The sequence below is a fragment of the Aspergillus puulaauensis genome, chromosome 1, assembly GCF_016861865.1.
Source record: "Aspergillus puulaauensis MK2 DNA, chromosome 1, nearly complete sequence".
In the NCBI taxonomy this organism is placed as follows: Eukaryota; Fungi; Ascomycota; class Eurotiomycetes; order Eurotiales; family Aspergillaceae; genus Aspergillus; species Aspergillus puulaauensis.
In genome coordinates, this window is record NC_054857.1 from 3,227,763 (window position 1) to 3,252,860 (window position 25,098).

The window sequence follows — 25,098 nt, forward strand, 5'->3', positions numbered from 1 at the left end:
ACCAATGACGCAGGCAGTTGGGCTTGCCGTCGGGAGGGCAGTTGAGGTAGCAGAGAAAAGGAATATCCAGACGGATGGTTTCTTGTTGATTAAGGAGAGTGTTGGGACGAGATTGAGAGAAGTGAACACTGAACAGGAACAATAATAGAAATACAATCGGTATTCCAGAGGGGTGACTGATCGAGTAGCGGCAGTGTTGATCCGAGCCTGCACCTGCACCTTCCAGTCCTCAAGCCCAGTTCCTCATCGCATTCCTCTCTCCGCCACTCCCGGAAAGAGCTGCTGCCTTACACTCGTTATCGTCCTGCGTTTCTTTGGTTCTTGTGCTCTATTTTAATTTTAACGTTTATTGCTGCTTGGCGGATAATTCTCCGTCTTCCACTCCCTCTCTTCGCCCTTCTGACGTCGCCTTGCCCGCTAGCGCCTCCAAACGCGCCGGTGCACCTCTCTTAGCCTTCTCAAACACCTGCCCCGATGACTGGACCCAATCGGCAATCGTTGGCTGCTTTTGTTTCACCTGACGACGACAGCAGCGAGCCCTTTCCATCGAGTACTAGCATCCAGGTTCCTAAAAACCGGCATGCCCGCCATTCCCGCAATATCTCTTGGGCTTCCGGTCACGATCAAGGCGGCGAACCATCTTCCGACTCTTCCTATCCTCAGCCACGCCGTCGCGGGGAATCAAACGTCTCTCTCGCTCACGTCTCAGAGGGTTCTTCCTCTGGCCCCCACGACGACGATAGTGCAATGGCCCTGAGGAATAGCTCTTTCGAATGGAACGACTCCCACGGCAACTCTCGGCATATGCGCTCCCGCTCCCAAAGCCAACAGCTGCCGAACTTCGACCTCAACCGGGTCGAGATGTCTCCCCCGCGGCCGACGCCGGGCCCCGTGACATGGATGTCGCTGCCGCACAAGAAGCAGCTGGCCCTGCTCGGTCTGTGTCGTGTGTTTGACTTTCTGCAGATTGCGTCTCTGCAGGCGTACATGTTCTACCAGCTCAAATCCTTTGACGAGACCCTCTCCGATTCCGACGTTTCTACTCAAGCCGGTATCCTTCAGGGTGCGTTTACGGCCGCCCAGTTTGCGACGGCCATTCCTTGGGGTCGTGTTGCGGATGCGGAGTGGGGTGGACGCAGGTTCGTCCTCCTTGTTGGGTTGGTAGGGACTGCGGTCTCTTGTTTGGGCGTTGCCTTTGCGACCTCGTTCGCGCAGGCCGTGTTCTGGCGGTCGTTTGGTGGTGCCATTAACGGGACCGTGGGTATTATCCGGACTATGATTGCGGAAAATGTAAAGGAAAAGAAATACCATTCTCGAGCATTCTTGATTCTTCCTATTGGGTTTAATGTTGCTGCTCTTTTTGGCCCTGGTAAGTTTACTGCCTCGTGGCCTGGCCTGTGGTTTGTTTGGTTAACTAATGGCAATTGCAGTCATGGGCGGAATGCTCTCCGACCCAGTCAGAGCCTACCCTACCCTGTTCGGCCCCAATTCCTCGTTTGGAGGTGAGAATGGGGTTCAATGGCTTATGACTTATCCTTATGCGCTGCCCATGTTGGCCAATGCGATTTTCCTCACTTTCTGTGCTGGTTGTGTCGCCGCTGGTCTTGAGGAGGTACGTTTCACCCTCCCTTGTTATATGTTATATGGGTATCGGCAGCTAATTAGAAATTAGACCCTGGAGGCGTGCAAGGGAAAGCCTGGTATCGGTACATATTCTCTACGACTTGTTGCTCGCGTTATCAGAGCGGCCGTTCCTTCATCCTCGCCGTTGTATTCTAGACTACCTTTTGCCGATTACGAAGAGTCAGGGCCGCTGCTTGGAAGGGCCTCCGAGACGTACGAACTTGAAGAGAAGACGGCCAGACCTGGACGTCATGCTCCTCACATCTTGCCATTCCGACGGCTTTGGACCAAGAACGTCTTCTGCACCCTATTAGCTCAAGCGTTCTTCGATTTCCAAATGGGGTACGTCAGCACCATCCACATCTGATCAAAAGCAGCGTGTCTAACCTAAGCAGTGCATTCAACAACCTTTGGCTCCTTTTCCTCTCCACGCCTCGATACGACTCGAACGACCCTGCTAGCCCCGTGCAAAGCCTGCCTTTCATTTTCACCGGTGGATTGGGCATGCTTCCGCAGAGTGTCGGCTTCGCAACCGCAATTCTCGGTGTAATCGGCATGATCCTCCAATTCACCATCTATCCCTCCATCAACAGCCGCCTGGGAACAGCCAAGAGTTACCAATACTTCCTAACACTCTTCCCCGTCGCTTACGCCTTCGCGCCTTACATCGCTCTCGCCCCCTCGAGCACACCACCCCCGAACCAAGCCAACGGCGGTTGGGTTTGGTTCTCGATTATCGTCGTCCTTTTCCTCCAGGTCACGGCACGAACATTCACCCTCCCGACCTCAATTATCCTTCTCAACAACTGCTCCCCACACCCGTCCGTTCTGGGGACCATCCACGGCGTCGGCCAATCCGTCTCCTCTGCCTTCCGTACGATCGGGCCTATCTTCTCAGGCGCATGGTACGGTTATGGTTTGGATATCGGCACCGTCGGGTTCGCGTGGTGGTTAATCGCTCTCGTTTCCGTGTTCGGCTGCTTCGCTGCTATTTTTGTCTACGAAGGGTCAGGACATGAAATATTCCTCCCTGGGGAGGAGGAAGAAATGTAATTGTCTTGATGTGATAGGGTCACATAAGCATTTCGAGTATATATATGTTTATTTGCTCTTTTTTGGGGGGTCATCTATATATCTATCTTTGATGATGATGGCATTTTGGGACCACTTGTACTGTATATATGGTGGACATGTGCATAGTCGGTGTCTTGCTTACTTTCTTTGCTTTTTTTCATTTTGTTTTACCTTTTTTACTTTGCATCTGCTTTCCCCTGCTTGATACCTCTACTCGCTTGGCTTGGTTATGTTACGGATGTACGAAAAGAAGGGAGGAGAGAAGACTCTTGAAAAGAAAAGAGGATGTGTATGTGAGTTAGATCTGGATACATAATACTTACATAGATTGCCATGACATCGTCACATATTAACAAACCATAAATCAAAAGGCCGTAATCATAATGGCTGGAAGAAAGCAATGAAAGGTGAAGTACGTATGTAGTCTACCGCTTCAGCGCCGCAAACCGTCTCGACAACTCATCCACATCCGGAATCCCACTCTTGTCTCTCCGCTGCGCACTCGGACTAGGACTTGGGCTCGATACCCCGGCCCCGGCCCCGGCCCCGCTCGACGAATCGCCATCTTTGTCATCAGGGACCTTGACTCTCGGATTCGGGTTATCAGATCTTGGCCCCGGCGGCGCAACACTCACAGGGCTCGAATGCGGATTGAATCCCCTCGGCGGCGTGGCGCGCGTTAACTCTGCAGTTTCAGATGCCCGGCGGACAACCTCCCCAACCCGTACTTGGTCGTCGAGATCCCCTCCTCCCCCATCTCCTTTGCCGTCACCCCCTGTGAAATCGCCAACATCGACATCCGGAACATCCCCTTCAACTTGCGACCCCGTCTCCGTCTCGCCCCAGGGAACTTTATATGCCCACGCAATCTCCTTCAGATAACTCTCCACCAATTCCGCGCTTGGCGGACGCACCCGTAACCCCTTCACTAGACGCTCTGGGGCCTTCACGCCCGCGAGTTTGTTTTCTGAGGCGAGATTCATAAAGTCTTTCCCGTACCGGTCTGTGAGGAGGGAGCGCAGGAGCGTAAGCTCGCGCACTTCAGTTGGGAAGCGCGACCATGCATAGAAGATAGCTGTTGCGGCCTCATCAAGCGCCGCATCGAGGTAGTATGTTTCGTCCCCAGCTGCATCTTCACCTAGCGACTGTGTCTGTGTATCTTTTCCTGTCGTCGGTTGTTGCTGCGGCTGTTTCGTCCCCGCAGCACCAAAGATCCGAAATAGACCCCCTCCTCCCCCACCGCCACCACCACCACTCTTAGAATCCCCAGTCGCAGCCCCAGTCGCAGCCTTACCCTGATTCTGGTGCTGATTCTGCGCAACAGCCTCCTCTCTCACCCTCGCGCGCGCGCGCGTCCCACTCTCCCCAAACGCAAGGCCATCTAGAACGCCCGCGCGGGCAAGTAGCAGCTCGCAGTAAAGTTCTACCACCTCCATGACCTCGACGGCGATATCGGTTGCGATGACATTCTCGACGCGGATGCGCGCGGACGCGTCGCGCTGGTTCTCGAGGAGCTGGGCGAGTTCGCGGCGCTGGACGACGGAGGACGCGGTGGATTTCTTTTGGAGGAGGCGCAGGCGCGGGATTATGAGGTGCAGGGTTGAGGTTAGTTTTGCCTGGTTGTTGTAGGGGGTTTTTGGTTAGTAACTTAGTGGCTTGTTTGTATGGTTGGTTTGGTTGGTTGTGGGGGTGTGTTGGAACTTAGAAGGGGTGGTGGTGTGGTGCGGGGTTGATGGGATGGGGAATTTGGGATGGAGTGGATGGGAGTGGATTGATCGTGGGGAAGAGGTGGTGTGTGTCAGACTGTGGATGCTTACTGTTTGTGGTGAAGGCGGCATTTTGGGTGGTTTATGGAGGTTGATGAGGTGGATAGGAGAGTAAGAAGGGAATGGGAGAGGGGGTGTAGAATGGGGAGTTGGTGTAGGCAGATAAGATACCGCGGGGACTCCGCCTCAGGCATCAGTCATCTATATAGTTACACCGTACTACGCAGTAAGATGTCTAACCACGAATAAATCACGTAGGCCATGCGTAAGTGAATTATAATTATGAAGTATAGATTGGTCGGCAATATTTATGCTTTTTTCGCTGCTATGAACAAAAGTAAAGTATGCTATGCATGGAACGGCCAGTCAGACTGGGCTGATGAAGCCCGTAGTAAATCATCATCCAATCAATGTACAAGAACGTTAATCATAAGAGGTATCCCAAGAAGTAAATCAATATCAAGGTATAAAAAGAGGTATCCAAGAAGTGAAGTAAAAAAATTCAAGTGTCAAATAGGTATCAAGAAGGAAAGGAAGGAAAAAGTTGTCCAAGCAGTAGATGATATATAGGCTATGAGCCTGTTGCCGAATCACGTTTGATCTTCGGCTAGAATGTAAACGCGGCCATTGCAACAACGGCGAAGAGAGCAACCATCGCGTTCTGGCTGTTCTGTTGGGCGCCGGAAGTCGGGCTGGGGGTTTCTTCTTCAGCGTTGCTGGTCGAAGAGGCAGACTTTACGCCGGAGCCAGTCTCAACAAACACATGCGGCCTGTAGGTGTAGCCGGGCCAGCCGCTGCTGCTAGAACCGGAGGGGGACTGTTGCGTGGAGCTCGATGAGATCAACTCTGTAGATGAGGAAGTCGCTGCGTTGGTGGTAGAGCTACTGCTGCTGGTGCTAGTGCTGGTGATGGTGCTCGTGGATGTAGGAGGCTCGGTAGTGGACGAAGAGGCCGTGGAGGAAGAGGTGCTGGTGGCCGTCGAAGTAGGCTCGGCAGTGCTGGTGCTCTCTTTCTCGTCGTCGTCGCTGCTGCCACCGCTACCGCCGGAGCCGTCGAAGATGACAACCCTGGCCGTCTCGCCCTTGGGAACGGTAACAACACAGAAGCCGCCAGTGCCCACATCATCGGATGAAGAGCCCGACACCTCGTTCACGTCATTCACGGCCGGGTCGATCTTGCACGGGAGACCGTTGCAGTTGCCACCCTCACACTCGATTTCAATTCCGTAGTCAGGTTTCGTTTTGCGGAACGAAACATCGTTCTCCATGTAGACCGGGTTCCACCCAATCTTGACGAACGTTTGCCCATTGCTATCGGTGTTTGCGCCTGCCGTATAAGCAGCCCAGTTACCCACAGGCTCCGACGAAGTACCCCAAACGCAAGCAGTCTCAGGGTCCGTTCCAGGAGGGTTGATGTAGAAGCTTGAAACGTAGTCAGTATCAGGCGGCAGAGAGCGGCTCAGAATGAACGACTTACTGGGCAGCAGTTTCACACCAGTAGCTAGGATCCGGCACAGCAAGAGTAGCCACACTTTCAACCAAGGTGGGAATCAGCATGGCCTCGTTACCCGGCAAGACGGTTTGACAGATCGAGACCTGGCCGCCGGCCTTGTTGTGGGCTTTCAAAGCCCCAGTACCATCCGAGCAGTAGGGCTTGCTGGGGAAAGGCTTCTCGATTTCGCCATCCTCATTGCAGTAGAGGCCACCGTTCTATACACAGTCAACATGTGCGCCAGTCCACTCGTCGACAAGTCAGCTTACCATAGACAATGGAGAGGGATACGAGGTTGCTTTCGGGTCCCACTGCATCGACACCTGGCCGGGAGGGCAAGCGTATGGGCAATAACTGCCCGGCTCGCAAGGCTGATCAGGGCTCATGGCCCAGCCGCGGTTCATGGAACCTGGGGTGACGGACACCAAGCCAGCATCACTGGGAAACTGGCACTTGCCGCCTCTCTTCTCGTGCACACCCTTCTTGTCGTGATGGCGGTGATGCAGATGACCGTGGTTGTGCTGCGAGGCCTCGGCGGCGATGGCGCAAAGCAAAGCGGAAGCGTAGATGAATCTCATATTGAAGCGAATTGAGCCTGCAGTGCTTGCTATTCGTAGAAAGGAGAGAAATGCGCGAGCGCCACGGGGTGGAAGCGAGTCCACCGAAAAAGGGAAATAAGAATAGAAGCAACCTCGAGGGAAGCAGCTAGGGGGAAGAAACGAAAGACTGTGGTCAGGACCCTGAAAAGTGATAACCAACGACTTGGGGTGGGAAAAGAGAGGAAGAGAGAGGAAGAGCCGGGGGATAATACGAGGTTCAAACAAAGACGAGACCCCAAGCGGCCCCAGGGCTCGCAAGCGTGCACCATCTCGCCCAGTTTCGGCTGTCCTGGTCTCAGAGTGTGAGAATCCTTGGATGACTGGAGGGACTGCAGAGAAAAGGATCCACAGCCGGACCAGGGCACATTTCCTCTTTGGGCCTACTTCGAGGCTATTTACACCCGACTCAGGGGTACGGGCCAATCAGCAGCGGCCTCTTTCTCGTTGTCCCCCGCGGTTCGTGGATGCCGCAAATTGGCTCCAGTTCAACCGGCTTCCCACCAGCCAATCATCGCTGCTATGCCCTCGGACTCCTTTCTCGTGTCTCGTGTGATCACAAAGAGCAAACACACCATCCAGGCAGAGCTGACAGGGAATAACTAATAACTACCCCAATGGCAAGGAGCTGACTACGGGAACAACTCATCATGTCTGTCAAGGACTGTCATACATTATGCTTCCAACTATGTGCTGTGAGAAGGCTGCTATCACATGGTGCAACTGAACCCCGAGCACCATCCCAGTCCAAACAGTCTCGACCAGCAGATCGTCACTTTCCGCTACCACAATCCGATATTCAAACTCTGAAAAGGGGCCACATGGGTCAGCCTTACTCTTGTCTCGCTGAAAAGTTATCAAAGACAGAACGCTAGTGGCTGGTCTGCCCCAATGGGCCAATAGTGGGTGTTAGGCTTTGAGTGCGGCGGAGCAGATCCGGCATCGCTCCGTGGTCCCTGAAGCAGTTGGGTCTCAGTCTTGACCTTCACTGCCTCGGTCAAACGAGCTTCCCAAGGCGAGTTTCAGTCTGCAGACTGCTGCTCCAGCTCCCTCCATCCATTAAACCGAGTGCTGCCATCTCGCCATCCCCATGCGATGCAATAATGTTGTGCCAGCAACCTCCACTCCTCCATCTCGTCTAGCATCTCAAGCGCTGCCACGCGATCCTTCTCCTCCTCAGCCACCCAACGCTCCCACAGGAAATCGATGTCCGCTGCCGCCTGACCGCCGTCAAAGCCTTGCTCGCGGAGGCGGTGCCGCTGCGCCTCCAACGACGCATACTTGTGGAGCGTTTGCAACTGGATTCCACGAGTCGCCAAATTCGCGACCATCGTCCGCCCAAATGCGTCGTCAGGCCGGATAGGCTCGTATATGACCAAAGCCAGCGCTTCAGTCTTCTCATCCGAAGCGGGGAATAATGTGTGCGTGAAATACCGCACTACACCAGCAGCTTCGTCCGGCGCAAGATACACCAGGCAGCACTCAGACAGTAGCAACGTAGGAAGCGTCGGGTCCACAAGTTCTTTCAGTCGATGGCCTTGATCTTGCACGGGCGATGTATTGTTATCAGCCTCTCCCTCGCGTGCAAGCGTCCGTAGATCAACCGCATGGATATGGTAGGCAGGCGAGTGCAGCTCATCTCCTCCATCAGAAATATCGACTTCCTCCGGACGTCCCAGTGCTCGTTGTAGAAGCGGCGTCCCCCGGATAGCCTTTATTTTTGCGGCATTGTTAACGGCAAAGTCAATCTCATGGTAAACAAGATCCAGCGCCGGGCGCAGCGACAGAAGCCGGAAAACTCGCGTGTCCGACCCAGCACCCAGCGAGATAATTTGCTTTCTTTTATTCTTCCATTCTGGGTCGGAATCTGCGGTCAAACCGAGGAATCGCGCGACAAGTTGGTCGATTGCTGTTGTGCGCACGTAGGTTCCTATTCAGCGCAAAACGATTCCACCGCGTCAGTACAAACCCAAAATTCCATACCGAAGGGAAAGTAGGTAGGTGGATTACCTCTATTTATAATAGGTAGTCGTCTCGTCTCCTGTCCTGGGGGAGTCAAGGCCCTCGCAAACGGATCCTCGAGGTATCCCAATCCCACCGCACTCAGTCGGGAGACGCTGGCGTCATTGTCTGTCCCCTGCACCACGCGGTCTTTCTGTGAACCGGATCTAGAGCCAGGTCCAGAGCCTTCGTGTCCACCGCGACCGCGTAATCGACCGCGACCGGCGCCCCGGCGGAGGGTGTTGAGGTTGGGAATTTGCGAGGCTGACATGGCGGGGTCATGATGAAGCTTGGTTGTGGAGGGGAGCTCCGTCACTGCTGGTGGTCCTCAGGCGGGGTTTATGAGCACGCACATGGGTTTCTTGCGGCGTACGAGCATGTGCCCGGCGATCCTAGAATAGCTGATTTTATGCTTAATTTACTACGTACTTAATGTGTGCATGACTGGATCTGCCATTGTATTTTAGTCTATGCTACAGTTAAACATGTACCAGCCGTATCCAGAATCTCGGGTAACTTTTCCAGACCAGAACCTTCTATATATGAATCTTAACGTGGAAAAGCAAATCACGCAAATGTAAACTGGTTCCGACACAGTGGGCAAGTGCTCTGGTTACTGCTCTTGAACCATCGATACAGACACACCGAGTGGAAGGTATGCTTGCATGTTGCGCACCGTTTGTTTGGCGTCTGCATGTCGGTCGAAATGACCGAGTAACAAATGGCACACTCGCTCTGGCCCTTCAACGCGCCCTGGACATTCTTGCGGAATGCCAGCAGCCCATCTTCCAGGTTTCCGTTGGCGAACATGATGACACCCTGGATGGTAAGGAGCCAGCTCTTCCACTTCCTCTCGTCTACCAACACTCGGCTTCGGCCAACGACCACGGCGGGATGCAGTGGGTAAGCAGCGGGAAGTGCAATAGATATTGAGACAGGCGGTGATTCCTCGTCAACTAGAATACTCGCGATGATCTCGGCTGTTTTCGATGATACCTTCACGTTCAGTGCGCGCTCCTCATCTGGATCTTGTGTGGACATCCATTCGGTCACGCTTTCTAGAGAGTCGCTGATAACCAATGGCGAGATCTGTGGCCGCTGTCAGTTAAATATCTTCAATATATGGTACCAGGATACTTACGAATTTCTCGGTCCAAGTTTCCACAGGCCCTTTGACACGCTTCTTCGCGTCGATCCACCAGGCCTTGGTCAAGTTGGCGAGATGCCTCAAGCACAAAAAGTACAAGTGAATAAGCAACCACTGCGTTTCCTTCTCGTAATCCTCCGATTGATCCAGTTCAAAGGTGCGAATATCTAATTTCGATGCATCCACGAGCTTTCCGTGGCCCTTCTGGAGAAATTCGAACATAAATTCCAGTAGCGAGGGTAATACGTCGTGCTCCTTGATGTTAGAGGCGTAATGCTCTTGGAGGGTGAAAGACTGGAATATCCATCAGCTCAAATGCTCTTCACTGGTTAAACAAAGCTGGAACCTACAGCGTTCGCGAAGTGATCGAAGACCAGTTTCCAGCTTAGGAGGTACGATCTTATATCAGCCCAAGTCTTGTCATCACCATACGACAATGATATTGAGTCCATTGTTGGCGCCCCAAGAAGCAGAGAAATTACTTCATAGGGAAGCTTGACCTCCGATTTCGATAGTGCCACATCAAGGGACACCTGCTCTTGTACACTTGGGATATGTCGGTGAAGCAGGGTGAAAGCCGTATGCTGGAGAACAAGGCTGTGCGCTGTCAGTAGAGGATATACCTTGCTAATATCCTCAATGTTTCCAGTCGGCATAGTCTTGATGATGCGACACAGACGGTCAACGGTAAGGTCCCGGGGTAAGTGGAAGGTGGTCGAAGAATCTAAGCAGGTCAGTACCACATTCATTGATGGGCTTGCTGAATACTAACCAAATTTCCAAAGAGTTGATGTCAAGACGTTGAAAAGTGTTGATTTTCGGTCAGCCCACGCATCCTTCACATCATCGTTGCTCTCATCATCCTTTACAATTGCCTCCAAACAGCTGAATAGTCGGAAGGATGAATTCAACAGAGTTAATGCGCCATCTCCTCCGCCAATGGCCCGCCACGTTGAACTGAGAATATCCATGCATTCCTCCCAATGAGGGCCGTACATCTCCTTCACATTCGGAAGTGCTAGGGTTAGGCTCTTGAAGATTTCTGTTTTGAGGCTAAGAGTAATTTGTTCCGACTGGAGGCACTGTATCAAATGTTTGACAAAGAATATCAGTCGCTGCGTCGGCATTGAAGCCATTGGGTTCACTTCTTCTCCGTCAGATAGAAGTAGGTTGAGCAGAATAAGTTTTCGGAGACCTTTATCATGTCAGTCAGGGTATTCCAGAAACCAGTGTAACTGGAGTTACTAACCATCCATCGTCTCATCCTCAACCTTTAACCCGGTAGAGTCCGCCACAAATTCATTACAAACTCGGGTGCCGGCCGGGTTGGTCAGTATGGGACGTCGCAAGACGGCTACCCAACTGGCCGAGCGAATAGTATTGGCGGTTCGTATTTCTTTGCACAGTTGTCCTATCATCTCAGAAGAGTAGTGTATATCAGACGGGTCCATGCCATCCAGGATTTTGGCAAAGGCTTCTCCAACTCGATAAGCAGATGGAGAAGTATCATCTAGCTGCTCGACCCTGGATTTCCAAACCGAGGCAAGGGAAGATGCAATGGTTTCCTCCGTGGAACGGACATTTTGGGCCGACGAGGACCAGTTACCGATGATCTTCCGCGCGTCATTCACGATATCCCGGTATTCTCCTCGTAGCTCGTGAGTCAGTGGCCCTGCAATAAAATTGTATTTTTCAATGTCGAGGTCGTCCTCAATTAGTTGCACCGCCAGAGGCAGGTTAGAAAACAAAACCTTGAAGCCGTCCATGTCGAGATGCTCAGTGAAATCAAACGAAGACAACAGCCGAACAGTAAAATGGGTTAGTCTAAACGCAGTTGCACATTGGCTTGAATCGCGCGCAATATTATCGTAGCGGTTAGCAAACGATTCTGACAACTCTCGGTTCACTAAGTGTACACCTCCCGAAAGTGGACTGGTGATAGCCGTTGATGCGCGGGGTGGTAATTCAAGGAAGGGTTCCAATGCTTCCTCCCACGTTTTCTGAGAGGGAAGAATATCTCTGGCAAGCTGACCGATAATCTCGGATTGGGAACTGCGTAGCAGTTCTTCGGCAATATCCAATAAGGATTCGATGCTTGTCAAATTAGTCCTAAGTAATGAAAAGAATACTGAGTTAGATAACTTACGATAGCGACTCCTCGTTGGCATGAGCCAAGTTCTCTTGCAGAATCTCAATGCCTGCCTTGGCACTTGTTTCCCCAACGGCTGACTTTTTCATCTGCTCAATCAACGAAAGTGCAAGGCTAGAGATCTCTTCAAATGGGGACTCCGTGAGGAAAAGCAGCTTGCCAGTCAGCTTCGAGCCTTGACTTCCAGTCTGGAACCTCCTAGCTGAATTAGGAACAGTCGACACAACCTGTTTTAGCCCTTGCAAAGTGTCAAGAATCTCATCGTCTGTAGATAAGTTATCCAGAAGAGAAAGGAATATCGAGTCCTCTAACTCCCCTTGACTAGTTGGGTTTTGCAGAGCGGATATAACCACAGACCAATGCAACTGGCTCCCTTTGCAAGCCAATTCCATAGCCCGCATGATGAGCGGGCCAATGATCTCGTTGTCCACTTCGTTAAAGTCAAGGCTTGAAAGAAGTTTTTGAACAGAGCTAGTATTGGTCATAACATTTTCGAGCTGCGCAACTCGCTTGATAAGCTCTTCAAAACTCGTGGAAAATCCAGGCCAGGTGCGGCAAAGTAATATGATAGAAATCAATCGGTCACCACTAGGGGAGAATAGAAGTTCTGGCGCGTCTTTCTGGATGAAGTCCAGAAGCTCGTGAGAATGCTGCGCGATTTGAGGAACTCTGCGCACGACCTCTTCGACAACTGCCGTTGCTCCATAAGGTTTGCCATTCCTAGATCGCAACACTTCCAAGCAGTCGTTCAACAGTCCCAGGTTTAACTTCTCCAGTGTATACAGCACTTTGGGTTCCAGTTCTTGGTCGGCAAGGCGCGATAATAAAGACGCTTCTAGAGAGAAAAGTCGTGCAGTTTGAGCGCATACTGCGTCTTGTGAGGCCTTGAAATCCTTGGATTGTTCGGGCGAGGAAAGTCGGACAGACGCAAGTAAGTCATTGGAAAGTTTCATCCACAACTTGTTGAATGCAATATCATAGCCAAATGAAAACAGAGCAGTAAGATATTCAGTGCAGATTGTTTCCGATGACTGCTTGGGTAGTGACCACCGAGCTGCTTCCGGCTCAGGCCTCACATACTGCATTATCAAAGGAGAAAGCTCATCCTGCAAAAGTTGTATTGTGTCATCGTCAGACAGACCATGGGCAAGCCACATAGCAGTTTCAACATAGATTTTCCAGCCAAGCGTCCTGTTCTGTTGTGGCTCCTCCCTCGAAATGAGTCCTTCGTGTATTGCTTCCATCAGAGCTGTTGCGCCCGACAGTCCATTATTCTCGTCGCCAGTAAAGTTAGGGTCAAGTTTCGCCAACGTTTCTAGCGGAACTAACTGCAACAATTGATAAATATTTGACCAAAATGCCCCCGGGCTGCCCTGGGAACCCTTCCGTATATACTGGAGCAGTCTCTTCGAAGAGGAAGTTTTTCCAGAATAATCATCTGTCCATATCTGGGGACGTGCAGATGTTACATGCAGTAAAGCATCTGACAAGTCGGAGGAGGAGCCAAGCTGGGTGATATGAAGTGATTTTCCTATCAGGGCTGCGCTCACCAGCCTCCAATCCAGTTCTTCCGGTTCCCCTGACACGACTGTTCGAATAAGAACGTACATTGAGCGACGAACAAAGGGGTCATCATGATAGCAAAATGTCCATAATGTTTTGCTCCCTAGTATGGTCTCTATCTCCGGTAGATCGTTCTGACGATCCTCTCTTGTGGTGTTCCCTAAAGTTAATATCAGCAATGTTGTTTTGACGATATATACGTAGTTGGATAACCATACCAAGTATCCGATTGAAGAGCAAAATAGCAGTTCCTACCACACGTGCATACTTGGCTTCCGCATCCTCGGGCTTGACTGTCCTTTCGTCGCTCAGTGTGTGAGAAGTTTGCTGAAGAATGACATCATCAACAAAGTCGAGAATCGAACTTTGAAAAACCTTCCAAATAGCGTTCCTCTTCTCATCAGTAGCAAACACACGAGTAATGGACTCTAGAGCAGATTGGTGAACAGGTTTATCGTTGTCGTAGACTCCAGCTAGCCATGCCCCAACCACCCTAGGCAGGAAGCGGGCAACCCGCTTTCCCACGAGTGAAGCAATTGACCCTTGAACCGAATGCGCAGATTGCCTCACTCTGCGGTAGATGTCAATTGATGCCCGGGGGTATATTCTTATCTATTTATGATTAGGCTCTTTTTCCTATCCTCACAGAAACGTAAAACCTACCCAGGCCTCCAGAAACCCTTCTTCAAGAGTACCACCGCTCGCCGCTACATTGGAGACGAAAGACTTGATATCATCAAGCGCTTTCGTTCTAGTCACATCGTCCTTCTTCGTGAAGTTCTTGAACGCAATTGCTAGTTGGGGATCCGATATTTGCGACAGGTCCGGCGGCTCGGCCACATATGTGAGAGATGATAGTTCTCTCCCCTGGCCCGATACGGATGACGAGAAGCCCCCAAACCCCCCAAAAGTGCTAGCAGCAGCACGGCTGCTCGACGCTTGAGATTTGAACTTTTTACTCATAGCAATAATGTGGGGTAGCGGGGTGGAATGAAACAGCGAAGTCAAAGAAGGCGGATGAGGAGCAAAAACAAAAAGAAAGGAGAAAGAAAAAGTAAAGTGAAACTCAACCAAATGGTTCCTCTTGACTCACTGTCATCCCAGCCGTTGAATGTGTATATCGTTGGCGAACAAGCAAGTCACTGACGGCTCTGTCGGCGTCCTTATCGGGAGCGCACGTGACCTGGCGTCGTTGGGCTGAAGAGCGTAGTCATCGATCCGCCCAGAAGGGAAAAGCGCAACGCGGTGTGAGCCTCCAGCCTAAATGAGGCGCTCATCCTGACGCAGAGCTGTGATTTCTCCAGCTTCAAGCTCGCCCCTCACAATGAAATTTTTCATTGAGTAAGTGCTGCTACTTTCGCGTAATGGACTACAGTATCTAATAGCTTCCGTCCGCCTATAGTGACCTGCCCGTCCTTTTCCCTTACCCTCGTATATATCCCGAGCAATATGCCTACATGTGCGACCTCAAGAAGACCCTCGATGCCGGGGGTCACTGTGTACTCGAGATGCCTTCGGGTACCGGGAAGACAGTTACACTGTTATCGTTGATTGTCGCCTATCAGCAGCATAATCCAGAGGCTAGAAAGCTCATCTACTGCTCCCGAACCATGTCCGAGATCGAGAAAGCATTAGCAGAGTTGAGAGAGCTGATGAAGTTTCGCACCGAGCAGTTGGGGTATACAGAAGATTTCCGTGCTCTAGGTCTCACCAGTCGAAAAAATCTGTGTTTGCATCCATCCGTTAAACGAGAAAAAAGTGGTACAGTGGTTGACGCTCGATGCCGGAGTTTGACTGCTGGGTTCGTCAAGGAAAAGAAAGAGAGAGGCGAGGACGTCGAGCTGTGTGTATATCACGAGGTATGCACGTTGGGAGATGCGGACGCAGGAAATAGGTGGCTAACTTGGGCTAGAATCTGGACCTTCTTGAGCCACATAATCTCGTACCTCCCGGCGTTTTCACACTCGATGGTCTGCTGAATTACGGAGAGCAACATAAGCAATGTCCCTATTTCTCTGCACGGCGCATGGTAAGTTAATATATACCGAAGCTTTGAGTATAGTTTCATCTTCTAACACCATGCCAGATGCCGTATTGCAACGTTATCATTTATTCCTACCACTACCTCCTAGACCCGAAGATCGCGGAAAGAGTCTCGAAGGAATTCTCGAAGGATTGCATTGTGGTATTTGACGAGGCGCACAATATCGACAACGTTTGTATCGAATCGCTCAGCATTGATATATCCGAAGACTCATTGCGAAAAGCCACCAGAGGGGCAAACAACCTGGAGCGCAAGATTCAGGACGTGAAGAGCTCCGATGCGGAGAAACTTAATAACGAATACATGAAGCTTGTTGAAGGATTGCGGGAGGCTGAGCAGGCTAGAGAAGAAGATCAATTTATTTCTAACCCCGTTCTACCTGACGACCTGCTCAAGGAGGCCGTCCCAGGCAACATACGGCGGGCCGAACACTTTGTTGCTTTCCTCAAAAGATTTATCGAATACCTCAAAACTCGAATGAAGGTCACCCACACCATTTCAGAGACTCCTCTATCCTTTTTAAATCATGTGAAGGAATTGACTTTTATTGAACGAAAACCCTTGAGATTCTGCGCTGAACGCTTAACATCGCTCGTCCGGACACTGGAATTGATCAACATAGAAGATTATCAACCGCTCCAAGAGGTGGCTACATTTGCAACTCTAGTTTCGACTTACGACAAAGGTTTCCTCTTAATTCTGGAACCTTTTGAATCTGAGGCTGCAACGGTGCCGAATCCCATCCTGCATTTCACTTGCCTGGATGCGGCCATCGCGATCAAACCTGTATTTGATCGATTCAGCTCGGTGGTTATCACATCGGGTACCTTATCACCGCTTGAAATGTACCCAAAAATGCTCGGGTTTACGACAGTCATGCAAGAATCATATAGTATGACTCTTGCTCGTCGATCTTTCCTTCCCATGATCGTGACTCGTGGGTCGGATCAAGCACAAATCTCCTCCTCATTCCAGATCCGAAATGATCCAGGTGTCGTACGGAACTATGGAAACATCGTTCTCGAATTCTCCCGCATTACCCCAGATGGGGTCGTTGTGTTCTTCCCATCATACCTATATATGGAGTCAATCATTAGCATGTGGCAGGGCATGGGCATCCTCGATTCAATATGGAACTACAAGTTGATCCTTGTTGAAACTCCCGATGCCCAAGAGTCATCATTGGCTCTGGAAACTTACCGAACGGCATGTTGCAATGGAAGGGGGGCTTTACTGCTCTGTGTCGCGCGAGGCAAAGTTTCCGAGGGTATTGATTTCGACCACCACTACGGCCGGGCAGTGTTGTGTATCGGCGTTCCATTTCAATACACCGAATCGCGCATTCTCAAAGCTCGACTTGAATTCCTCCGAGAAAATTACCGCATCCGAGAAAACGACTTCCTTTCTTTCGATGCCATGCGACATGCCGCCCAGTGTCTGGGCCGTGTCCTCCGAGGCAAAGACGACTACGGAGTCATGGTTCTTGCTGACCGGCGATTCCAGAAGAAACGAACCCAACTTCCAAAATGGATCAGTCAGGCCCTGTTGGAGAGCGAAACGAACCTCAGCACGGATATGGCAGTGGCGACTGCGAAGAACTTCCTGCGTACCATGGCCCAACCATTCAAAGCCAGAGACCAAGAGGGCATTTCGACATGGAGTCTCGCAGACTTGGAGAGGCACCGCCAGAAACAATCTCAGGAGGAGGAAAGAGTACGGCGAGAGGAGTTCGCCAATGGGTATGCGAACGGTGCTCGCAACGGAGCGGGAGATGAATTCGACGAGGGAATTGATCAGGACCTTGTGATGTTGGATGCGTAGTGCATTCCTTGGATTCGAAATCAGTTTATTTGCACACATCTCATCTTCTATAATATTGCCTCTTTTTTTAAAAAAAAACTAAAAAGGCCGGGAACGACTTGCATGATACCATAGGTGTCTGGTGTTGGTTTTAAATTGGGATTTCATTTCAGTATATTTAGATTCAAGCACAATTCAATTCTATCTATGATCTTCACCAGGTATAAATGCTTATAAATTAAATAACAGGAAACTTTTTATTTCCGCTTAAACAAAACTCCAGACTTCATGGGACACATCAGGAACAAAACTGCGTATAGACAATTATGAGGAGCCCTGAGAAACATGTACAACGGCTAAGAAAATGAGGCGCAACAAAACATAAATTACAGCTCACGTCTATGCCACAGGAGCAAGGACATCAAATGCACCTGTGCCGATGGTTCCGGTCCGGCCGACAACAATCCTACTACTAGGGTTGTTTAGGTTATCCCAATCCCGCTCCAAGACCGCCTCCTTGAGGAATCCAACCGTTGTCTCGAAACTCATCTTAGCCAGAGGCGATGAGATATCCTTGACAAGCTGGTTACGGTTGAAAGCGCGGAAACCGCCAGAGTGTGTCATCACGTCACCGATCAAGTTCAAGTGGCGGTTATCGACGGAGATACTGTGGCCCCCGAAAACGGCATCCATTTCCCTAACGATGGATGCACGAGCAGCTTCAACACCGTAGTGGGTGAGCATGTGGTCAATGGAGTTCGTGTACATGGAATGAGGTGTGATGATGTCTTGGTAGTCACGCATGGCAAGTAAGTTGACACCGTCAGTGACGACACAAGCAGGTTCGCCCTTAGCCTCATCTGCTTCCACAAATGTACAGTTTCCGAGACCAGGGATGGACTGGATGACTGCAGTGCGGGCGGCTGACTCGACCAGAGGTAGGAGGAGGAGCTTAGGGGTAGAGATATCGTACTGCAACTGGATAGTGCAGGATGAGCCCTTGTGCGGGTTGAACTTGAACTGTGTAACCTCGGCGAACTTAGACCGGACGTCTTCCTCACGCAATCTCGTGTCTTTTGTGTGGCCCTCGTCGTCCGAATCATCGTCAGAGTCATCCATATCGACATCACGATCCTCTCCCACGTTTTCTTCGTCTTCATCTTCGCGTGCGTCCATTCGTCGCACCATTTTCTCTTCATCGTCCTCGGGGCCCTCGTATGAAACCTGGTTCGACCTATTCTGAGTACCCTTGGATCGTTTGGCGTCGTCTTCGTCGTCCTCGACATCATCATCAGGAGGCTGCTCCTCAGAGTCACCACCTCGGGGGGCTTCCTGAATGGTACCAACTGAGACACCAATCTCAGGCTGTGCAGCCGAGTTGCTCAATGACTTCTCATCATGCCGTTTCTTCAGCTCAGATTTGGTGAGCTTCACTAGCCTGGGAATGAACTTGTTCTGCAGAGTCGACTGCACATCCCGGATAGTAATCGCATACTCTGCGGTGTATTCTTCCGCAGGGAACAACGATATTTCGATGTCATAAATCTTCGCCTTTGTGCTGCCGGTAGAAATTCTTTCCCTGACCTGCACTTTGTCGACGACTTCGGCAATGCTGAGTTTGCTGATAGCCTTTGCAAACCTCTCGCCGTGTTCCCGAGGTAGTTCGTCATTGAGAACCAGTGTCATTGTTGGAGTCATGATTTGTTTACTGGCAGTCATCACGATTTCACGAAGTCGCGGAATACCCAGCGTCACGTTCTTCGCAGAGTGACCTGCCAAGTGGAAGGTATTCAGGGTCATTTGAGTGGACGGTTCACCGATAGACTGACCAGCCACAATTCCGACAGCTTCGCCTGGGTCAACAATTGAATTCATGTACTTCATGTTCATCAAAATGTCGAACGCCTTCTTGGTCAATCTAGTATCGATACCCTTCTTCTTATCCTTAATGAGTTTGTTCGTGTTGTCATCCTCAAACTGTAAGCAAATATATTAGCCTTTGTGCAACCGTCAATCAAAGGGGGATAGCTATATACCTTCTTAAGTGACTGGGCAAATGACTCGGATGTGCTGCCCAAGTTACCTCCAGGAGGGTAAAGAGCCAGAACAGGGTCCATAGAATCTAATTTTCCAGATTTGCGCACCTTCTTCATGGCGTCCTTGTGCCAATTTACCACCGCTTCTTTCTCCAGCCTCGAGTGATTCTTCTCCAAGTTTACCTGCTCCATGATGGATTGGTAGTTCGAGGCTAAGAAGTCAAAGTCTTGCAGATGAACCTGCTTCGTGATATCAAGACCATCTTCTCCGTACAGGAATTGGATGATGGATCCATCCGAAGTCTCTCGTACTGAAGAGTCATATTCAGCGCGCAAGCCCTCCATACCCTTGATCAAGCAGCGTTGCAAATAACCAGATCTAGAGGTTTTGACGGCGGTATCAATCAGACCCTCACGGCCGGCCATGGCGTGGAAATAGTACTCTTGGGGTTTGATACCAGTCAAGAATCGGCCATAGACGTAACCACCAGCCATCGGGTTGGTATCAAACGCTCTAAAGGAAGGAAGGGTTTTACCACTGATCATGACGGGCACACGTCGACCTTCCAGAACCTGCTGGCCCAGGTTGCAAGAAATCAGATTTGCGTTAACCGCGGAACCCTTTGCTCCCGTTACGGTCATAGACTGCATTTGATTCCACGGGAAGGGCTTCGCCAGGCCTCTTGGAAGACAAGCCTTGGTGATTTCAGTAGATAACTGCGCCGATCGAGCGTTAGATACGCTATCCAAACCGCTCTGCTTGACATCGTCACGCGAAACCTCTTCTAAACGTCGTCGTAGCTCAGCATCCTCGTTAGGCACCGTAGTTTGGTCAAGTGTCACGTATTTCAAAGCAACATCGCGGCCCATCTTCGGAGCCTCGCTGAGTTTCTCTTTTCGCAGGCGATTTCCCTCGTTTGTGAGCCGAAGATCGTCGATACCACAGGTAAAGGCGCGCATGTTCAAGAATCTTGTCAAAAGTCGTCCAAGTATACTGATTAATTTTCCAGCAACGGTGTGGCCGTAAATTTCGTGGATAGAGTCAATTAATCCACCTGCGGTAGGCCCGATTTGCTTCTTATCTAAGATTCCGCAAAGCATCTCTCCGTCTTTGAATATGACCTGGTCTTCTTCGTTGTCCTTGCCCCAGCGATCTCCTGGAGTTGAGGACTTACTTTTCAGGTTGAGCCCGGATCTAGCGGGGGGCATGATATTCTTGAGAATTGTTGTAATAACCTGCTTTCCGGTCCAGAGAGCTTTGGGCCGGATTACTGCGGGACTAACGACTTGAATCCTTTCCGAGACTGTATGGGAATTTTCGGGTCTCAAGCAGCTGTATAGCAGCTCGTGGTAATCTTCCCTGTCGAAAAAGGCATCTCGACAAGTGAACCATGTGCCCATCGAAATGTGATCCTGAATCAAACCTCTAAGGGGTTTGCCCGAAGTCGCAACGAGATACTGGTGGTCCGCATCCGCAAGCATCATTGCTTCTGTCCTAGCAAGCTCATTCTGAGGGAAGTGCATGTTCATCTCGTCACCATCGAAATCCGCATTGTAAGTATTACAGTTGGCATAGTGCATTCGAATTGTCTTCTCGTTGGGGAGTACACGAGCCTTGTGGCCCATGATAGAGGGCTTGTGCAATGTGGGTTGTCGGTTCATCAAGACGACGTCCCCAGTGGTGAGATGGCGGTAGACCTTCTTATTGCGCGAGCCTTTCATCCTCCAGTTTGACGGCGCTAGAAGTTGGTTTGCCAGCGCTATCCGCTCGTCAAGGCTCTTGAACTTGAGATTAGTGACTTGCCCTAACTCATTTTCAATGGCCATGGCGCCAGGGTACTTGTCGGGCCCATTGATGACCGCTTGCTTCAGCTCCCAGAAGTTGTGGTTGGTGACGGGCTCTGGGTAAGTCAATTTCTTCGCGAACACCATCGGTACGCCAATCTCATTGGTCTCAATGTTCGGGTCAGGTGAAATAACACTGCGAGCAGCAAAGTTCACACGTTTTCCCATCATATTCTTTCGGAACAACCCCTCCTTCTTTTCCAGGATCTGCTTGATACCATTTGCGGAATTTGCTGCTGCAGACCCTGTTTGGCCATTCCGGTCACGATCAATTAAGCCATTGACAGTGTCCTGGAGCTGAACGATCGCGTGTAGAAGATCCCGGTAATCCCGGACACGAGTGACTGAATCGGCGCCCTGGCTCTGCCTTTCTTTGCTAATTTGATTGATAATGTCGCAGTTCTTCAAAATTTGTGTTAACGGGGTGTTCTGCTGTGCTTCCATGATCGAACCTCCTTGCTGCTGCGCAGCCGGTCGATATTTGTTGGGCGGCACCACAATATTCTTGATAAAAAACATGTCCGCTGTGACTTTAGAATCCTTTTTTAGCGTAGGTCGAGAGTTGTACACGAGGTTCAGGACCTCGCTCTCCTTCTCAAAAAGGAGAGTTATTGCTGCGTGAACCTCGGACGATGGCATATATTGTTGAGTGTCGCCAGCGCCCTGCTTTTTACCCTCCATCTGGGTTATCACCGCATTCCCGCGCGCAACTTCTTCTTCCGCGCCATGAGCCTCCGAAGTAACACTGGCAGTGTCAGAGATACCGTTTGCCGGCGCCTTTTTCTCTTTGACGTTCAGCTTCTTCGCTTGCTGAAGAAGGATTAAAGAGTTTGGTATCTGTAGCCCCGCTTGAATCATGGCCTGTCGGGCCTTCTCCGTGAACGGCCGACGGAAAATCTTGGATGCCCGATCTTTTCGATAGCCTGGCGAAATTCTTTTTTTCCATGTCAGTCAATTGTATCATAAAGCAAGACCAAGAAAACAATAACATACCCACTGCAGCTAGCACACTTTTTAGCAGCCACGACATCCTTGAAGAATTCCTTGACCAAGTCTCGTCTTTTCTCCATAGCTAAAGGGTTTTTCACTCCAGCCATTACACTCTTCAGCATTCCAGCTGCCTGTGCTTCTCGGATGCACCTCTTGACATATGAATTCCTTCGAGTGATCAAATCATCTTCGTCTTCATCTTCTTCGCCATCGGATCCATCCGCATCCTTAGTCTTCCTAGAGGTTGCTGTTTTTGCCCCCATCGAATCAACAACTGCTACCGCATCGACTAATCCATATTGCAAAAGGCGCAACTTGCAAACGTAAAGGTTGACCTGGGTACGAGCCATTTGGAAGCGATGGCAGAAAACACATTGCGCTCGCAGTAAACGGTAGAGCTGGTCGAGATGCGTTACATTATACACATGTACCGGAAGTTCGATGTGTCCTGGGTGACCAGTACAAGACCAGGTACTCAAATGACATGTCGTGCAGCTGTATATTGTTAGCTGTAATCTCTCGAGTTTCCTGCACAAAAGCAGCAGGGGAGGACAAGGGAGGACGAAATACGCACGCATGGTCGAGCAAAGCACCCATCGCAGGATCATATAGACCACCAGGCACAGGATTGTTAAACGAATCCAGAGTGGGAGTATTATGAATTCGCTTTACAGAGATCGCTTTGATGTCTTCGTCGGAATATACATCAAAGTTGATCCCCGCGATTGCGGAGGCCACCGGGCGTGCGAAAGTCGCCATTGTCCCTGTCGCAGCTCCTTGAGCACCAGAAAACGCCGGCGATGCGGATTCTTTTGAAAAATGCCGGCTGCTGGCGGAGGAACAAAAGGCGGGAGCGACGATCTTGAAGCTGCGAAGAAAAAAAATGGCCCAGCTTTTTTCTGCCGTTCGGAACCGCCTTCGCGTCCACCTTTGCTGCAACTTCCGGATGACGGTCACTCTTTCACCATTGACAATCCCCTCTAGCTGCAACCCCACAACTCCTCCGGCCCCTCGCCCTCCTACACCCATCGCATTGCTCTAGGTGTATTCTCGTATCGGTGGGTGAGTCGAGAACCCTCAGTCTCAAACGCCATGACAGACGTGTCCGGCAACGTGCTGAAGCGGCCTCATCCCGAGGATGAAGACAACAATGCGCAAAAGAGACCTCGTTCGAATCAAGGGTCACCTCACCCAGGACAGGGTGCCCCGGCTGGTGGTAATGTCGACATCGCAAAGGTAGTTGCAGAGGCTAGGGCAAAAGCTCAAGCTGTTCGCGACAGACTCATGGCAGAGAAACGAGTATCTGCATCTCCCTCACCAGCTCTGCCAGCGCCATCGTCTTCCAGTCCAAGCCCCGCGCCCCCGGCTGCTGGCTCTGCTATGTCTAGGCTAGAGCAGATGAAGGCTCGAGTGGCAGCAGCAACAGGACGAGCCCAGTCGACCGCGCCGCAGCGACCGAGCGCGCCCACTCCTCCACCGCCTCCCCCAGCCTTTGAAGAAGACGAAGACGATGGTTCATCACGCGCTCGCGGCGGTCTCGATGTTGGTCTCCATCCCGCTCTTCTCTCGGATAACCTCGATTATCGTGGAGGCAAAGGGCGACAATCAGGACAGATGAGAAACCGTAGAACTGAGTCTCCCGCGGTCGGTGGGAGGCAGGATCGAGCTGGCCTTGATCTCTCCGGGCCATCTCTTGAAGAAATCAAGAATAATCCTTATTACGATCCTAATTTAGGGCCGAAAGCGGCGATTTCCAAACCCCGGCAGTCGCGCCAACTCTTGTTCAACCAGAAGGGAAAATATATACAGCAGGCTGCGGCTCTTCGTCGACAGGCCCAGTTGGAGGCTATGAAAAAGCGCATTGCCGAACGAGCTAGACAAGCCGGTATTGATGAAGACTTGGACGTCGAGAAAGCATTCGTGGTGCCTGCTCCACCAGCGATCGAATGGTGGGACGAAAATCTAGTGTCTGATCCTGATTACTCTACAATTGAAGATGAAAGTAGTCTCAAAATCGACACTGCCGACTCTATAATTACCCCCTACGTCCAACACCCGGTGCTCCTGGAGCCTCCGCAGGAGAAACTCAAACCAGAACTGAAGCCGATGTATCTCACACAGAAAGAACAAGCTAAATTACGCCGACAGAGGCGTATGGCTGACTTGAAAGAGCAGCAAGCGAAGATTCGCCTGGGTCTTGAACCAGCACCACCACCAAAGGTCAAGAAATCGAACCTTATGCGCGTGCTAGGTGAGCAGGCAGTCAAGGATCCCACGGCCGTTGAGGCGCAGGTAAACCGAGAGATTGCAGAGCGGCGTGACCAGCACGAGACCGCCAACGAAGAACGCAAACTTACGAAAGAACAACGCCAGGAGAAGCTTGCCCGACAACAGGAACAAGATGCCGAGAAGGGTCTCTTCATGACAGTATATCGGATTGATAGCCTTGCAAACGGGCGCCACCGATTCAAAATCAGCAAGAATGCAGAGCAGAATGCTCTAACTGGAGTTTGCGTTATGCACCCTAAGTTCAACCTAGTCATTGTCGAGGGGGGATCCCATTCACTCAACAACTACAGAAAACTCATGGTCAATCGTATCGACTGGACCGAGAATGTAGGGCCAGGCGCTGTTCGGGAGGGAAATCGCGAAGCCCAGATGTCATGGCTCGCTGCAGAAGACGAAAAGGGTGAGCTGAAGGACCTCAGTTCCAACACATGTACTCTCCTCTGGGAGGGTCAGGTCAAGGGTCGCGCTTTTCGAAAATGGTTAGGTGCTCGAGTCTGCGAAAGCGACTCCCAGGCAAAGGACGTGCTAGCCCGCGCAAAATTGGAGAATTTCTGGGTCTTGGCGAAGAGTGCAAAACAGAACGAGTTTTAAAACATGAGCTTACCAGGAGCAATTTCGATGTATTAATAAAGACAAGAATAAGAATACCCCATGCAAAATCATGTATTATTGAAAATGGTATCT

At 50.8% G+C, this 25,098-nt stretch overlaps 8 protein-coding genes across 8 annotated transcripts; 3 read left to right on the forward strand and 5 right to left on the reverse strand.

Moving 5' to 3' along the window:
• Positions 1-474: 474 nt before the first annotated feature.
• Positions 475-2,676, forward strand: APUU_11275S (putative MFS transporter; the record flags this gene model as incomplete). Its single annotated transcript, XM_041696490.1, has 4 exons — positions 475-1,369; positions 1,431-1,612; positions 1,673-1,965; positions 2,019-2,676. 4 exons carry the CDS (start codon positions 475-477, stop codon positions 2,674-2,676), a joined length of 2,028 nt encoding a protein of 675 aa, XP_041550641.1.
• Positions 2,677-3,122: 446 nt separating this feature from the next.
• APUU_11276A (DUF292 domain protein) lies at positions 3,123-4,535 on the reverse strand (the record flags this gene model as incomplete). The annotated part of the gene is made up of 2 exons (XM_041696501.1): positions 3,123-4,313; positions 4,515-4,535. The coding sequence occupies 2 exons, from the start codon at positions 4,533-4,535 to the stop codon at positions 3,123-3,125; spliced, it is 1,212 nt and encodes a 403-aa protein (XP_041550642.1).
• A 535-nt stretch (positions 4,536-5,070) lies between these two features.
• APUU_11277A (SUN domain-containing protein) lies at positions 5,071-6,532 on the reverse strand (the record flags this gene model as incomplete). The annotated part of the gene is made up of 3 exons (XM_041696512.1): positions 5,071-5,884; positions 5,940-6,172; positions 6,224-6,532. 3 exons carry the CDS (start codon positions 6,530-6,532, stop codon positions 5,071-5,073), a joined length of 1,356 nt encoding a protein of 451 aa, XP_041550643.1.
• Positions 6,533-7,572: 1,040 nt separating this feature from the next.
• ppm1 (protein C-terminal leucine carboxyl O-methyltransferase ppm1) lies at positions 7,573-8,822 on the reverse strand (the record flags this gene model as incomplete). Its single annotated transcript, XM_041696523.1, has 2 exons — positions 7,573-8,480; positions 8,561-8,822. The coding sequence occupies 2 exons, from the start codon at positions 8,820-8,822 to the stop codon at positions 7,573-7,575; spliced, it is 1,170 nt and encodes a 389-aa protein (XP_041550644.1).
• A 296-nt stretch (positions 8,823-9,118) lies between these two features.
• Positions 9,119-14,373, reverse strand: APUU_11279A (ubiquitin-protein ligase RKR1; the record flags this gene model as incomplete). Its single annotated transcript, XM_041696534.1, has 8 exons — positions 9,119-9,640; positions 9,693-9,992; positions 10,049-10,422; positions 10,471-10,893; positions 10,948-11,792; positions 11,845-13,570; positions 13,629-14,022; positions 14,074-14,373. The coding sequence occupies 8 exons, from the start codon at positions 14,371-14,373 to the stop codon at positions 9,119-9,121; spliced, it is 4,884 nt and encodes a 1,627-aa protein (XP_041550645.1).
• A 361-nt stretch (positions 14,374-14,734) lies between these two features.
• Positions 14,735-17,275, forward strand: RAD15 (TFIIH/NER complex ATP-dependent 5'-3' DNA helicase subunit RAD3; the record flags this gene model as incomplete). The annotated part of the gene is made up of 4 exons (XM_041696546.1): positions 14,735-14,751; positions 14,813-15,269; positions 15,323-15,439; positions 15,497-17,275. The coding sequence occupies 4 exons, from the start codon at positions 14,735-14,737 to the stop codon at positions 17,273-17,275; spliced, it is 2,370 nt and encodes a 789-aa protein (XP_041550646.1).
• Positions 17,276-17,653: 378 nt separating this feature from the next.
• On the reverse strand, positions 17,654-22,884 carry APUU_11281A (DNA-directed RNA polymerase I core subunit RPA190; the record flags this gene model as incomplete). The annotated part of the gene is made up of 4 exons (XM_041696557.1): positions 17,654-19,231; positions 19,291-22,069; positions 22,129-22,620; positions 22,700-22,884. The coding sequence occupies 4 exons, from the start codon at positions 22,882-22,884 to the stop codon at positions 17,654-17,656; spliced, it is 5,034 nt and encodes a 1,677-aa protein (XP_041550647.1).
• A 333-nt stretch (positions 22,885-23,217) lies between these two features.
• On the forward strand, positions 23,218-25,005 carry APUU_11282S (U4/U6-U5 snRNP complex subunit PRP3; the record flags this gene model as incomplete). Its single annotated transcript, XM_041696568.1, has 1 exon — positions 23,218-25,005. The coding sequence occupies one exon, from the start codon at positions 23,218-23,220 to the stop codon at positions 25,003-25,005; it is 1,788 nt and encodes a 595-aa protein (XP_041550648.1).
• Between the last annotated feature and the right edge of the window lie 93 nt (positions 25,006-25,098).